General features: G+C 45.0%; 1 protein-coding gene across 1 annotated transcript in view; it reads right to left on the bottom strand.

The window, feature by feature from the left end:
- Positions 1 to 16616, bottom strand: part of LOC134990454 (transient receptor potential cation channel subfamily M member 2-like) — a 220330-nt gene that overhangs the window by 98186 nt on the left and 105528 nt on the right. The window contains exons 10-11 of the mRNA XM_063950688.1: positions 13148 to 13281; positions 811 to 1098 (exon numbers count right to left, since the gene is read on the bottom strand). Coding sequence (XP_063806758.1) covers positions 811 to 1098; positions 13148 to 13281 — 422 coding nt within the window. The remainder of the gene's footprint in view (positions 1 to 810; positions 1099 to 13147; positions 13282 to 16616) is intronic.

Below are 16616 nucleotides of genomic sequence, written 5' to 3'. Positions count from 1 at the left end.
CGCTCGTTCATCGCTGGTCTCCCGTCGGCTGTGCATGCAGGGCAATATGGACGATCTCGTCCATATTTGCCTGCACTTCAATGCAGCCGGGTGACGGGGGGAGTGAAGAAACTTCACTCCCCCCGTCACTGCCCCCCCCCCCCCCGCCGCCGGGTCGCTCGTCGGCCGTATCCGCCGTCGGGCAGCTCGGCGGCGGATCGGCTAGTGTATAGGGCCCTGTAAACAATGCCTTACATGTTTCTAAGTTCCAATACAGCTGAATGAAGTGATTTGTGGTCTGAGGCGTGAGCTTCTTCAGCTGGGTGTAGTGAAGCAATGATTGCAGTATACATGCAGTCTACAACTGAGGTCAGCTTGTGCAATTTTTAAGGTAAACCTGTAGTCACTCAGAAACTGCACATCAGAAATGTGCGATCTATTGTAAAAATTGCGAATGCACCGCCCACCGACCATCAGCATACACCCACAACACGCCCCGCAACACGCCCCTGATCGTAGTTTTTGTGAGTCCAGCCCTTTAGTACGCCCCCTACATGCCTACTTTTCGTAGTGCATACGCAGTTTTTGCTAAGTCTCAGAAACTGGGGTTTTTTTTCTCAGTTTTTGCTATTTAAGTTGCAGAATTTGTGTTTTTACGTTTTTTTTGCTAATTTTGCTGATTTGCAATCCTTGCTGAATTAGGCCCATAGTCAATACATTTTCCCCTTTTCTACTGTTAGCAAGTAACAACTACTCACAACATGAGCGCATTCCTCTAGCAACTGTATATTTTTCTTGTATACACCCAAACAATCAGCCTGTTACACTCACCATGATGTGTTCAGTCTTTGCTTTTTGCCGCAACGGCTTTCCCAGAAAGTTATTCAAGACACAGTCTATGTGACTTTTTTCAGTTTTGGAACGACCAGTTCTCTTCGACCTTTGTCTCTCCAATTTGCTGTGAATCAAAGTGGATTGCTTGGTATTTTTGTACAACTCCATGAGCTTTTCCAAAGTGAGGAACTCCGCAAGACTCACGCCATGATCCAGGAAGAGGTTGACAAAGGCAGGTCTATCATCAATTAATGACAGCATTAGACTTGGGTAAAGATCTGAGGGCTGCAAAACAGAAAAAGCAGTTACAAAGTGCTTTCATAAAAAGGGCACACTCATATTAATAATTAAACCGGATATTTGAAAAATGGGTTGTTCAAAATGGATGGGCCTCGGACTTGTGGATGTGTAAAGACAGTAACAAAAGCCTACATCTCCGTTGAACACTAGAACATTAAGTGAAGCCTTAAATCTCACCTTAGATATTTATTCCCTAAAGACCCCTCTCACGTGTACCGTACAACTGAAATAATTAGTATACATGTTAAACACAGAAAGAAAAACTGCTGCAGATTCTGATGTATATGATAAGCTACTTGCAAAAATTGGTCCATATGTTGTATAAATGAAATAAACCCTTAAATTGAGTTGATGTGCATTATGATGAGGAAAACTAGATTTTGATGTGAATTAGTGCATCTGGGGAGAAGTGATGGCACTGTGGATAGATTAGGGTGCCGACTTAAAATAAAGTTTATGAATGGTGTGTAAACATTTTTAGTGTCACAAGGAACATTCTGTAGGTACTACTAATGTCTTCAATATTTCCCATAAGAGAGTTATTTTTACCTGATCTTATTAGGGTAAGTAGACCTCTAGAGGCACAAGGATAAGATACATGACCACAAGCAGATGGCCACATTGTGCTGGAATGCCCGTCAGTTTAAGAACCACTCATGGGTTGACTCATATTAAACCATGGCCAAACCACTAGGCTTTCAGGTATTTTGGGCTCCCTCCAGAACATTAATCTTTCATGCCACCAAAGCTGTTTGGAAAGTAGAGCTTATTTATACTTTCAGTATCCACACGGGCACTGATACCCAGTTGAAATATTGTCTGCTGACCTCTTTTCTCACAGGGCAATCATTCTTCCTTTCTTTTCTATTTTGAAATAGTGCTGATGTGCTATTGGTCCGCTGCCCCCTCCACCCACCATTGTCTCAAATCAAACCCCAGCTGATTATGAGTATGCCTTGCTATTGCGCAGAGTGCAAAGTGCCTTCAACCATTGGAGCCCTAGGGAGCAGGTATCAGCGTCTCATCATAAAAAACTGATGGGCCCCTTAAGAAAACCAGCTAGTTTGTACAATCGGTTCCACATTGGCATTTATTCCTCCCAGTAGTCAAAAGAACTGTGTGAGATGCTGATTGAATCCTCCACCATTCTGTTGATGTTTACTGTATAAAATTAACAGTAGAGGTGTCAACATATATGGCAATTCTTTTAAGCCTGACCAGATGATAGAATGTTTCCATCTTTTGCACTGAGTTGACTCTACACACCAGTGGGTCTCTTGATAAAGGTCAGTTTTTTTTTCTGGCAGCAGCATTTGCAAGAGAACCTAAAGGAGCAGACATCATGTCATGTGCAACTTGAGCTGACAGCTTGCTTGCAAGTAGTTCTTTCCATTTCTTAAGATCTGTGTCAGCTGGAAAGACACTAATCCATGATTGATTTTATTTTGTAGCAAAAGGATGAGTAAAGTTGCTGTGGTAGAACTTAACTGCTACCACACCAAGTGAACGTACAATGAGAGAGGGAAATGAGGGACTGCTACCTTTTACAATGCAGTTTTACTAAAAGACTAGATTTTTTGACACAAGAAAAAAAAAAATTCTTCAATTAATTTGTGGTGCTGCTCATGGGGATATGACAACATCTAAAAAGTACAGTAATGTACAATGCCTCCCCAAGGTGTATATATACATATATATATATATATATATATATATATATATATATATATATATATTATTCTACATACTCCCCAAAATTTATAAAGAACTGGATCCTCCAGCTGGTCATGCCATTATTGAAGCAAGGGGCTCCTTGTTCCAAACTGTTGCAACTTATTACAACCACTTGTTCAAAAATAACTCACCTTTCTAATTGATACGACCTCTCTTCTTAATAAGTTGGCTAACTGTTCTAGTTGTTTTGATAATTGTTGGTTGATAAGTGTTGACGTGATTAATCTTTATACCTCAATACCGCGCTGCTTTGGCTTACTTGCAGTTAAAAAATTCAAGATAAAAAGTGGTTTGTTTTCAGCTACTTATATTGAATTTTTTCTTGCTTTATTTGAATTGATATTAACAAAAAAAATATTTTTATATGACAATCAATTTTTTCTACAGGTAAAAGGTTGCTCTCCTCTGCGTATGCTAACACTGTCATATTTGCCATTGAACAAGATACTGCATTTTCAACTAATTTAAAATTCTTCACACGCTTTATTGACGACCTTTTGATTGTTTGGAATGGTGACATCAATGACTTTATCAAGTTCATTGATGCTCATAATACTGGATTATCCCCTATTAAATTTACCTACAATTACAGTAAAGAACAAATTTCTTTTTTAAATGTCCTAATTTCTCTAAAGGATGGACAGATTAATACTACTGTATTTACAAAACCGACTGATCGTAATATGCTATTACAAGCTAGTAGCTGTCATCCCAAAAGTTTTATACAGGGTTTGTCCTATTCGCAGATGATCCGGTTACACAGAATTAATAATCAGAAAGAGGTTGCAGCAAGACAGATTGACATTTTAATAACGAAGTTTACACAGAGGGGTTACTCTCTACATGATCTACTGTATACCAAAGAGAGTTATAAACATGGATCGTATACTACTTTTGGAGTCTAACTCCAAATCAGCAACTAAAAACACTAATAAAATAACTTGGGTTAATAAATTCAATGTAGCTTCCCCTATGATCAATCATATTACTAAGAAACATTGGGCGTTGGTTGAATCTGACCATAATTTACCATTAAGAGATTCTTCCTTCATGCCCTGTTATTCACGGGGGCGTAATTTACGTGACTTTCTTGTGAAATCAGATATTGCTAAACAACCTCCTATTTCTAAACAAACTGGCTGTATTGGACTTGCGTTACATGTCAGTTTTTGCTCACAGGCAATAAGTTTGCACACCCACAGGGAAAAAGATTTTGATTAATCATCTACTAACCTGCAATTTATCTTTGTTAGGGTCTCCTGCCCTGTGCTGCCACGTCGTCATGGCAACCGGGAGACAAGTGCTAGCGGAGTAACCTGAGCGCAGCTGATACTCCGGTTCGGGTCTTTTGCTGTGCAGTGGTTACAGGCTCTGTGCATGGCAGGGGATCCGGTGCTGGTTTTTGTGCTCACAGTCTGTGAGGTCTGAGTGGGACGTGGACAGCACCTGCTTTATAAACCCTCTTCTCAGGTTAAGCAGATGCTGCTGAATCTTTGTTGGTTAGTTAGTTCCTGAAAGTTAGCCAGTACTGTGTAGCTTTGTATTTGTTGTTGCTTACTGCAAATAGGCCTGGGGATTTGGTACTACACTCTGCCAATCCAGACCTAGCAGTAAGACTGGTGTCAGTCGTTTAACTTGCTGGGGTTCTTTTGCTACTCTGTGAACTTAGCAAGTTTGCGGCTGTATTCTCAGACTTGCCTGCCTAAATCCTGTCTCACTGCGCAAGGTGTTCAGGTGTCAGTTTAGTGGCAGTAAGCTGAACCTGTGCACTGCAAGTGAGGATTAGGATTGTGGAGACTCTCCTTATGTCTATCATTCCATCTCTGACCAAGGAGTTTACTGCCACACCCGTTGGTAACCCTTTAGGGTTTTGCTGTTGCCCTTAGCAACAGCATTTCGGGTTCTCTACGTATTAAAACACAGCATCTTGCTTTTTCCATCTGAGCACTACTAATACTAGGGAGACACCCAGTTTCTTAGCCTCTGGGCTTCTCTGTTCACTTTGTGTTTATTTTGTTACCCTATCACCTTCTGTGTACGTAATGTCATATTCCCCAGTCTGTCTGTGAGTTCATTTGTTTTGCAACCAGGGCCGGTGCTAGGGTGTTCGGCGCCCCCCTGCAAACTATAAATTTGCGCCCTCCCATATTCCTTTGGCGCGCGCCGGGAAAAGGGGTGTGGTCTCACAAGTAAGGGGCATGGCCACACAGTACTACCCCCATTTAAAATTACGCCACAATGTAGCACAATCTTATTAATCTTATACGTAATGCCCCACCCGTAGTAGTAGCGTCCTTATGCGTAATGCCCCACCCGTAGTAGTAGCATCCTTATATGTAATGCACCCCAGTAGTAGTAGCATCCTTATACATAATGACCCCCCAGTAGTAGTAGCATCCTTATATATAATGCCCCCCGAGTAGTAGTAGCATTCTTATACATAATGCACCCACAGTAGTAGACGCGTCCTTATACGTAATACCCCCCAGTAGTAGTAGCGTCCTTATACGTAATGCCCTTCCGGTAATAGTAGCGTCCTTGTACATAATACCCCCCCAGTAGTAGTAGTGTTCTTATACGTAGTGCACCCCAGTAGTAGTATCGTCCTTATACGTAATGCCCCCAGCCCCAGTAGTAGTAGCGTCCTTACACGTAATGGCCCCCCCAGTAGTAGCGTTGTTACACGTAATGCCCCCCTGTAGTAGTAGCGTCCTTATACGTAATGCCCCCCCAGTAGTGGCGTTTGGGGATTCCCAGGAAGCTGAAGCAGCCTCGCTGGGTCTCCATCCAACTTTTGCTGTGAAGCAGACACTTAGAAATTCCACACAAACACACACACACACTTCACACATATATACACACACATACACACCCACCATACACACACACACACACACACACACACACACACACTTCTCTCTCACCCTCCACTTACCTAATCCAGTCTCCCTCTGTACAGCAGCCAGGTCCGGGTAGCTCCGCCCCCTTAGGCCCGTTTAGCCACGCCCCCTACCGTCCCGTGTAGCTCCGCCCCTTCTGTCCCGTACTCGGCGGCGGCGCACACAGATGAGATGAGGGGAGGAGGCGTATCATGCTGCAGGTGCCCGCTGCCAGTGACTGTCATACAGTGACAGACACAGCAGTGGCAGCAGCAGCAGCAGGGGGGACAGGACGGCGCAGCAGGGAAGGGATGCAGAGTAGGGGAAGCGCCTATCCGTCCCAGCGCCTCCCTGCACTGCATCCCTTCGCTGAGCGGGTAGCGCCGGGCCTGTTTGCAACCCTATCCGTTCAGACACCAGTACATTCCTGGAGGCACTGGTGTGCATAACAGTTCAGACACCAGTACATTCCTGCAGGCACTGGTGTGCATAACAGTTCAGACACCAGTACATTCCTGCAGGCACTGGTGTGCATAACATATTCAGCAGCCTAATACTCCTGTTGAAATTTTGTGGGAATATGGAGCATACCCCTCAAAATACGTTGCAACAGGTGGTCGATCAGGTGCAGGTCCTGACTCGACAATTTAATGATTTGTCCATTAAAATGCACACCTCCCAGGCCGCTGGCGGAGCTCCCGCAGCAGCAGCACCTTCAGGGGTTAAGGAGCCGAAAGTAAATCTCCCGGATCGTTTTTCTGGAGATCGCTCGCAGTTCTTTTGTTTCAAGGAGAGCTGCAAGCTATACTTCCGGCTTAGGCCTCAGTCTTCTGGGTCGGAGATTCAGCGGGTGGGCATAGTGATTTCCTTGCTACAAGGAGACCCACAGGTCTGGGCATATGGGTTGCAGCCTGACTGTCCGTCGCTTAAAAGTGTTGATGCTTTTTTTACGGCACTGGGCATGTTGTATGATGACCCTGACAAGACGGCCTCAGCCGAGGCTCAGATTTCGATCCTTAAGAAAGGGCGAAGGCCAGTTGAGGTTTACTGTACGGAGTTTCGGAGGTTGGCCCATGATACCCAGTGGAATGACCCAGCCCTGAGACACCAGTACCGAAGAGGTCTTTCTAACCAGATAAAAGACCAACTGGTACAATATCCCTTGCCTGATAGCTTGGATCAGCTCATGCAGTTATCCATCCGGGTGGATAGACGGCTGAGAGAGCGTAGGCTTGAAAGGGAGACTGAGGTTTCCTTCTTTCCCAAGGGAACCTCAGACTCTGAGGAATTTTCCGAGGAGCCTATGCAGATTGGGGCTACCCGCCTCTCCTCGCGTGAGAAGACGCGGAGGAGACAGCAGGGGTCGTGTTTGTACTGTGGGAATAAAGGTCATGTGGTAGTATCATGCCCAGAAAAGCCGGAAAACTTCAGGGCCTGAGGGTGATGGGAAATATCCTGTCAGGCCAGAAGTCAGAATTTCCCAAGAAGACTTATCATTCCGGTGACCTTGAAGATCCTCGGTCAAACTGTCAAGACTGAGGCCTTTGTGGACAGTGGGGCCGACGGGGTTTTTATGGACCGCCAATTCGCCCTGAAACACTCTGTTCCCTTAGTACCCTTGGCATCGGAAATTGAGATTTGTGGGTTAAACGGGGAACCATTATCCCAAGGTAAAATTACCTCTTGCACTAGCCAGATTTCTTTGTTTATTGGAGCCACACACTCTGAAAAATTGTCCTTTTATGGGACTGTCTGTACTTTTGCCCCATTGGTGTTGGGGTTACCCTGGTTAAGGGCCCACAATCCTCAATTTGACTGGGTCTCTGGGGAGATTCTTAGTTGGGGTACTGATTGTTTCAGGAGTTGCTTGAGCCTTCCAGTCAGGCTCTCGCAGCTAAGTTTGCCAGGATTGCCAGGGTGTTATGCAGATTTTGCGGACATGTTCTCCAAAAAAGTTGCAGAGGTACTACCTCCCCATCGCCCCTATGACTGTGCCATTGATTTGTTGCCAAATGCTAAGCTTCCCAAGAGCAGGTTGTACTCCCTGTCACGTCCTGAGACTCAGGCTATGGCAGAGTACATTCAGGAGAACTTGGCTAAGGGATTTATCAGACCTTCACAGTCTCCAGTTGGGTCGGGGGTTCTTCTTTGTGGGTAAAAAGGACGGTTCGTTGCGACCCTGCATCGACTTCAGGGAATTGAACCGTATCACGATTAAAAACTCATACCCACTGCCTCTCATTTCGGTCTTGTTTGACCAGCTTCGTACTGCCACCATTTTTTCTAAGATTGACCTATGCGGGGCGTACAATCTAATCCGAATAAGAGAGGGGGATGAATGGAAGACTGCCTTTAATACCCACTCAGGGCATTATGAATATTTGGTGATGCCTTTTGGGCTCTGTAATGCCCCGGCAGTCTTCCAGGATTTCATGAACGATGTACTCAGGGAATATTTGGATAGATTCTTAGTTGTATACTTAGATGACATCCTAATCTTCTCCCATTCCCTGGAGGAACATCGGAAGCATGTACGCTTAGTCCTCCAGAAACTCAGAGACCACCGGCTTGGGGCGAAGCTGGAGAAGTGCGAATTTGAAGTTCAGCAAATCGCATTTCTAGGATATATTATCTCCCCAGAAGGTTTCCAAATGGAGGGTTCCAAGGTACAGGCAGTCCTGGATTGGGTGCAGCCCACTAGTTTGAAGGCGCTTCAGCGTTTCCTGGGCTTTGCGAATTTTTATAGACGATTTATCGCTGGATTTTCGTCTATAGTGGCGCCCTTGGTGGCACTCACTAAGAAAGGGGCGGATGTTGCTCACTGGTCTTGTGAGGCTAAAGCGGCTTTTGCCCGTCTCAAAGGGGCATTTGTCTCGGCCAAGGTGCTGCGACACCCAGATCCAGAGCGTCCTTTTGTGGTGGAGGTGGATGCCTCTGAGATGGGTATTGGGGCAGTGCTCTCTCAGATGGGAGTGTCTGATAATCGCCTTCATCCCTGTGCTTACTTTTCCCGTAAATTTTCGCCTGCCGAGATTAATTATGACGTGGGTAACCGGGAATTGTTGGCTATTAAGGATGCACTCGAGGAGTGGAGACACTGGCTTGAGGGGGCTAAGTTTGTGGTCTCAATTCTCACCGACCATAAGAATCTGGCATATTTAGAGTCAGCGAAGCGTCTCAATGCCAGGCAGGCACGATGGGCTTTGTTTTTTGCTCGCTTTAATTTTTTGATAACATATCGCCCTGGGTCAAAAAACATCAAGGCTGATGCGCTCTCGCGGAGTTTTGCTGCAATCCAGGAGACCACCGAGGAGCCGTTGCCCATTGTGTCCCCATCATGCATTAAAGTGGGCATTACCCAGGACCTCTTGTCATTAGTCCTTAGAGCACAGGAGCAGGCTCCTCCAGACCTTCCGGTAGGTCTTTTGTTTGTGCCTCCTAGGTTAAGACAGCGAGTGTTCCTGGAATTCCATGCCAAGAAGTCGGCAGGTCACCCGGGTATTGCCAGAACTCGGGAGTTGCTATCTAGGGCGGTGTGGTGGCCCTCGGTGGCTAAGGATGTGGATCAGTGGGTTAGGGCATGTGACATCTGTGTCCGAAATAAGACTCCTAGAGGGGTTCCTGTTGGCCCATTACATCCACTCTCTATCCCATCTAAGCCATGGACCCACATTTCAATGGATTTTGTGGTGGACTTGCCCAAATCCTCGGGGATGACAGCCATCTGGGTTGTCGTTGACAGGTTTTCGAAGATGGCGCACTTCGTTCCACTGGTTGGGCTGCCATCGGCCAGACGCCTGTCTGAATTATTTATGCTGCATGTTGTGCGTCTCCACGGGTTGCCACTTGATGTGGTCTCTGACCGCGGATCCCAGTTTGTGGCCAAATTTTGAAGGGCATTTTGTTCCGATCTCCAGATTTCTGTCAGCTTGTCGTCAGGCTACCATCCGCAGTCTAATGGGCAGACTGAAAGGGTGAACCAGTCCTTGGAGCAGTTCCTCAGGTGTTATGTCTCCAAGTGTCAGACTGACTGGGTTGCTCATCTGTCCATGGCGGAGTTTGCCTATAACAACGCGGCTCACTCTGCTACAGGGATCTCTCCCTTCCTTTGTGTGTATGGGCATCATCCTAAGGCCAATTCTTTTGACCACCTGGACTCCACGCCTGGTGGTTCCTCTGTGGTTTCGGTCCTTAGAGGTATTTGGAGGAAAGTGAAGAAAGCCCTTGTGTCTGTGTCATTAGTGACCAAAAGGGTTTTTGATAAGCGGAAAAGACCCTGCAGCTTCAAATTAGGAGACTTCGTCTGGTTGTCTACAAGAATTTGAAGTTGAGACAGCCATCTCATAAGTTAGGACCCCGGTTCATCGGCCCTTTTAAGATCACCAGGGTTATCAATCCGGTGGCATTTCAGTTAGATCTGCCCCGTTCTTTGGGTATCAATAAAACATTTCATTGTTCCCTTTTAAAACGGGCGATTAGTAATCCTTCTTCCAGTGGAAGACCTTCCCCCTCTTCTGATACGTGGCCAGAGGGAGTTTGTTGTTGAAAGGATTCTTGACTCCAAGATGGTTCGGGGTCGGCTGTAATTTTTGGTGCACTGGAAGGGGTATGGCCCGGAGGAGCGGTCGTGGGTGCGCAGTTGTGATCTCCATGCCCCCAGACTGTTACGCTCTTTCTTCTCGCAGTTCCCCGATAAACCCGTTGGTAGGGGTTCTTTGACCCCTCGTCAGAGGGGGGGTACTGTTAGGGTCTCCTGCCCTGTGCTGCCATGTCGTCATGGCAACCGGGAGACAAGTGCTAGCGGAGTAACCTGAGCGCAGCTGATACTCCGGTTCGGGTCTTTTGCTGTGCAGTGGTTACAGGCTCTGTGCACAGCAGGGGATCCGGTGCTGGTTTTTGTGCTCACAGTCTGTGAGGTCTGAGTGGGGCGTGGACAGCACCTGCTTTATAAACCCTCTTCTCAGGTTAAGCAGATGCTGCTGAATCTTTGTTGGTTAGTTAGTTCCTGAAAGTTAGCCAGTACTGTGTAGCTTTGTATTTGTTGTTGCTTACTGCAAATAGGCCTGGGGATTTGGTACTACACTCTGCCAATTCAGACCTAGCAGTAAGACTGGAGTCAGTCATTTAACTTGCTGGGGTTCTTTTGCTACTCTGTGAACTTAGCAAGTTTGCGGCTGTATTCTCAGACTTGCCTGCCTAAATCCTGTCTCACTGTGCAAGGTGTTCAGGTGTCAGTTTAGTGGCAGTAAGCTGAACCTGTGCACTGCAAGTGAGGATTAGGATTGTGGAGACTCTCCTTGTGTCTATCATTCCATCTCTGACCAAGGAGTTTACTGCCACACCCGTTGGTAACCCTTTAGGGTTTTGCTGTTGCCCTTAGCAACAGGATTTCGGGTTCTCTACGTATTAAAACACAACATCTTGCTTTTTCCATCTGAGCACTCCTAATACTAGGGAGACACCCAGTTTCTTAGCCTCTGGGCTTCTCTGTTCACTTTGTGTTTATTTTGTTACCCTATCACCTTCTGTGTACGTAATGTCATATTCCCCAGTCTGTCTGTGAGTTCATTTGTTTTGCAACCCTATCCGTTCAGACACCAGTACATTCCTGGAGGCACTGGTGTGCATAACAGTTCAGACACCAGTACATTCCTGCAGGCACTGGTGTGCATAACAGTTCAGACACCAGTACATTCCTGCAGGCACTGGTGTGCATAACAATCTTTTGTTGTTTACCAACTTATTTGCCTGTGTGGTCTTAGCTATGTGGGCAAAACTGAACGTAAGTTTAAAGAACATGTGTCAGCACATTGTTCTGCTATTAGGTATGCGCTGAGTACAGGTAAAAACGAACATTCTGTTGCTCGTAATTTTTTTTATCATTGCATCACCCTTACGTTATCGCATGATTGATTATATCCCTCCATCCATTAGGGGTGGTGATAGATCCCATACATTATTACAATGTGAAACCCGCTGGATCATGCGAAAGGGTGTGCTTGCTCCTAAAAGCTTAAACGATGCTATTTCTTATACATGTTTCTACTAATTTGATTATTACTTTTCTATATACAACACCTTCTTTATACTAGTGCCATTTATGTTATGCTCTTTTACTGGATAACTTTAATGTTTACTTTCTATTTTCACTTTGCCTTCATATCAGTTTCCTGTTACATAGTTACATAGTTGTTGAGGTTGAAAAAAGACAGATGTCCATCGAGTTCAATCTGTATAATAAATGTTTTGTTTTTATCTTATTTAAATGCTGTATCCTTCTTGCAGGTCCTACAGTATCACAGAGTCTTAAAAATTAAAACCTGGCAACTGTATCACACATAATATAACTGCAAATATGCCCACTAGGTTTAATATGTACCTGCCATATATGTTATGGCGTTTAAAGGTACACTAGTCAGCTGACACTGGCTGATAAATTACTAAAGAACAGCTGACACAGGTTTAGAACAATTGAGCTTACATAGGGGTGCATGAAAAAGCTTGTGGCAAGAAGGTGGGGTATCTTGGCGAGCGGTATGCAGGCTTCCGTGCATTGGCCAATACACTAACTAAACCCCCATCATTCATTTATTTATTGATGTTGTGAGGATAAGTGAGCTTGCTATGGTGAGTGCTGAATTTTCTGTTTTTATATATTTAAGTAGGTGGCTATGGTCTACATGCACCCCACTCTATGAATGGTGAGTGCAGACATTGCACCCCGCATTATATAGACACCCCAATTTATGTAGACAATTCAAAACAAGCGAGGTCCAAGATTACCAGAAAAATTATGTTTTGCCTCATTTTGAGATCCAAACTTTTGGGTAAAATTACTAAAGCTTCTAAAACAGAGAATTGGTGATGTTGCCCATAGCAACCAATCAGATGTGGTCTATCATTTCTTTTATGTCTTTTAGAAAATTATAGACAGCATCTGATTGGTTGCTATGGTCAACATCACCAATTCTCTGTTTTAGAAGCTTTATTAAATGTACCATTTGGTAGGAAAATCCCAAGTCAAGACTCGGTTCTACGCGGAAACTCAAAGCTTGGGTGTGTTCGGTTTTTAGCAAAACCAAACTTCTCACCTCTACTAATTAATTATACTCAAGTTTGCTATCCTTGGCATTACTTACAATGAACTCTTCCAGCAATTATGCCTGTTTGATAATGACCTTGTATGTCCATTTCCATAATTAGGGGTGAAGACTTTATAATTTACGTGGTCCTCTGTATTTTTATTTAAAGCCTGGGAGTCATGGGATATGGGAAAGAAATACAATATGGGACCACAATAAACATTATGAGATCAGAGGAGAGAATGAACAATATGGAATTATGAAAACTTTGAGCTATAATGTAAATGCAAACATTATGGGGAAGGTCAATTGTGAGAATGAATTATATGAAGGTCATACCTTTGAGGGCCAGTCTTTAGTAAAAATCTGTGTCTCTGCGATATCTATCCGATTCCAGGAAACAGCAAGTTGTAGCTGATGATCCCGATTCTTCTGATGATCCCCATTCTTCTCTTGATCAGTATGGCGAGATGCTACCAAACAAATAACCACAGTTATCATAATCATAATTCTACCTTATTCACCAATGCACAGATCTGCAACTTAATTTCTATTCACCAGAATACACTATGTCATCCCCACATCTCGGATATGGACCTACAACAGCGGTCTGGACCATTTGCAGGGCGGGCCGCGGCAGCTGTGTGACGTCACACGCAGCCGATGCGGATGAAAACATGGAGAGTAGCTACTCGGCAGCTGCGAAAGCGTCACTACTGTGCAATGCTTTCACACGTCTGCGGGGGGCAGAACCCGGCATGCGGGGCGGACTAGCCCTGTGCTGTGCGTCCCCCTGCATGTCAGAGATTTTGGGCCTAATTCAGACCTGATCGCAGTAGCAAAATTGTTCTCTAATGGACAAAAACGAGACCTGGACGAGACCTGCGCATGCACTGTAGACTCCGGCACAATGCCGGAGTCTACAGCGCTGTACAGAGGAGGGGGCCCACCCAGGGGTACACACGGACCCCCTCCTCTAGAGTCTACAGTGCATGCGCAGGTCTCCAGAAACATGATGCCCACCATGATCCGGAGACCAATTTGGCTACTGTGCATGCTCAGTGGCCATTTTGGTGGAGATTTACGCTGCGACCGCAGCACCCGACGCTGGACTCTGGAAAGGTAAGTATTAAAATGGGTGCAGTGTGTGCGGTGTTGTCCCCCCTGGACCCAGGGGCCCGTGTCCATCCACACACATTGCACCCATTATAGAAACGCCAATGCCTCCATGGACATAAAATAGTTTAGTTTGTTAAACCAGTTTCTACGACATGGCGGTATTGAAGACTTCCACAAGACTGGAATAACAGTACGCGCTGCATTTCCTATATGTCTGAGAAGAGAGGATTTAAATACAGATAGCGGGACATGGGAGAGGTTTAATAGCCAAAAAGCAGGGTCTAGAGCAGTGATGGCTAACCTTGACACTCCAGCTGTAGTTGAACTACATATCCCAACATTCCCTGCAACAGTTTTGTTATGTGGCCATGCTAAAACTGATGCAGGGCATGCTGGGATGTGTAGTTCAACAACAGCTGGAGTGTCAAGGTTAGCCATCACTAGTCTAGAGTGACAATGCTAAATTCCCTTGTCGTATAAACAACCCTTTATGAAGTCTAAGAACACTGTATGCTGTTTACTTAAGAAGTACCGTAATGGTACGCTAGTTGCGTAACGAGACGCTCAAGCGTCACGTTCGCTCACGGCCCAGTGATCACAGGACACGTTATTGGCTATGACTAGAGTAATGATTCGCTATGGCGTAGCGGACGCTCGAGACCTCCTGGTCTGTTCCTTATGACCTCCTGGTCTGTTACCTTATGGTCCGCTATACTCTAATGCTCAAATATTATTTAACCAAGGATGCCTCCCTAGCCACCGTATATGTCACTTACACGTGTGTCCCTTGACGAGTACCCGACTTTCCTTTTGGTTCAACCTCTTAAGTTATATAAACTTATGTAATAAAAACACACTCACTCAACACATGTACACTTTGTTTCTATATCTATTTCTGCGCAGAAATTGTCTTCAGTCCAACTGTGTTACCAATTAGAAGCAGGATCTGTTAAGCTAAATTTCAGATTTTTTTCCAAAAATAGATTTGCGTTATTTACCGCGTCGCGTTATTTACCGCTGTGCGTTACTTATCGCCTTTGCGCTAATTATCGCTTTGCGCTAATTCAACTTTTCGTGACTTGAGCTACGTGGGCGTAACCAGACGCTACGTTGCGTAATGTACGCTGCGTGCGTCTGCCGTTTGGATTGCGTACGCAAGTCTTTTGTTAGGGACACGTGTACGCAAAACAAAGATCCACCGTAACACAATTTCTACCTTTATCAATGTAGGTGATCCCTGATCATCTACCGCACACCACACTGACTGTCTTATCTCCCAGACAAGCCGTGTGTTGGTCTATACTTTAACTATTACCTCTAATATGAAATAACAGCAAATCTCTTTTAGCACTTTCTATCAACTATAAAACTTGGCAAACAGGAATAGTGATATACGAAATTGAAAAAAGAAATGCAGATATATATGTATGCGTGCGTGTATACGCAAGACAGAAGAGAAATAAAACAGTTTTAAAAGACACAAGCGTTTTGTTCTTACTTCCGGTTCCCGGATTCCTTCAGCACTCTTTATCTAAGCGAAGCAGACGCTTATCCCGTCAGCACTGCGAGACAACCTCCCACCCTTTGCTGGGGGGATAATGTCTGCTGATCTACCTAGTGCAGATATGAGAAGGATAGGACGAGTCCCCAATTGACAATGCTAAATTCCCTTGTCGTATAAACAACCCTTTATGAAGTCTAAGAACACTGTACGCTGTTTACTTAAGAAGTACCGTAATGGTACGCTAGTTGCGTAACGATCGCTCAGCCGTAGGCGAGACGCTCAAGCGTCACGTTCGCTCACGGCCCAGTGATCACAGGACACGTTATTGGCTATGACTAGAGTAATGATTCGCTATGGCGTAGCGGACGCTCGAGACCACGAGGAGATCACCAGCGGCGCAGACGCTCACAACGCTATACCTTTATGTCTAAACCTTATACCAATGAAATACACGGAATACCTTAATGTGAATACAGGGTGTAAGTGCAACCTTGTGTAACCTGACTAACTACAAAGCTGCTTGAGCGTCACCGACGCTCAAGTGAACACTTAACACTATAGGAAATACACAGATACTGGTTTAGGGTCCAAAGCCTATTAACTGTATTATATCTAGTATACTTGTAAAAAGGGGATAACAGTACAAATGATACACTACAATATAACAAAGACTTCCTAACCAAAATACAATACTATCTAATACAATACAATACTAGTCTAGGGGAGATACGAGAGAAAGAGAAGGGAAAGAGAGAGAGAGAGAAATGGAGAGAGATGAGAGAAATTGGCTCACAGAAAGACAATGATTACGGAGAGAAACTTACGCACAGGGTAAACGATCGCATGCGCCTGGACATCCAGCACCCGATTTTCAGCAATGAGAACCGTTGAAGAGTGAGAGCTGGATGTGGTCGGCCTGCCTATTTATGCCCCACACACAATGCAATCTCATAGTCCCTACAATCCCATTGTCCATTGGATGAAGGAATTCGACCCTGTATCACAACAAAAGGTCATAGGTTGATTCATACAGGTGGGCTGTGACGATTTCAAACAGCTCAGGTGGGTGGGGAACTAGGTTTCCCGCCGCATACCTGAGTATGAGTAAATAATAGAAATGGACATAAACTTCTTATGTCCATAACTATTCGCACGAGCGATTAATACGCTCCAAACCAACACCGG

The sequence above is a fragment of the Pseudophryne corroboree genome, chromosome 2 (assembly GCF_028390025.1).
Source record: "Pseudophryne corroboree isolate aPseCor3 chromosome 2, aPseCor3.hap2, whole genome shotgun sequence".
Classification (NCBI taxonomy): domain Eukaryota; kingdom Metazoa; phylum Chordata; class Amphibia; order Anura; family Myobatrachidae; genus Pseudophryne; species Pseudophryne corroboree.
Note: the sequence above shows the minus strand (reverse complement) of the source record. Positions and strands in the feature narration are given on the sequence as shown.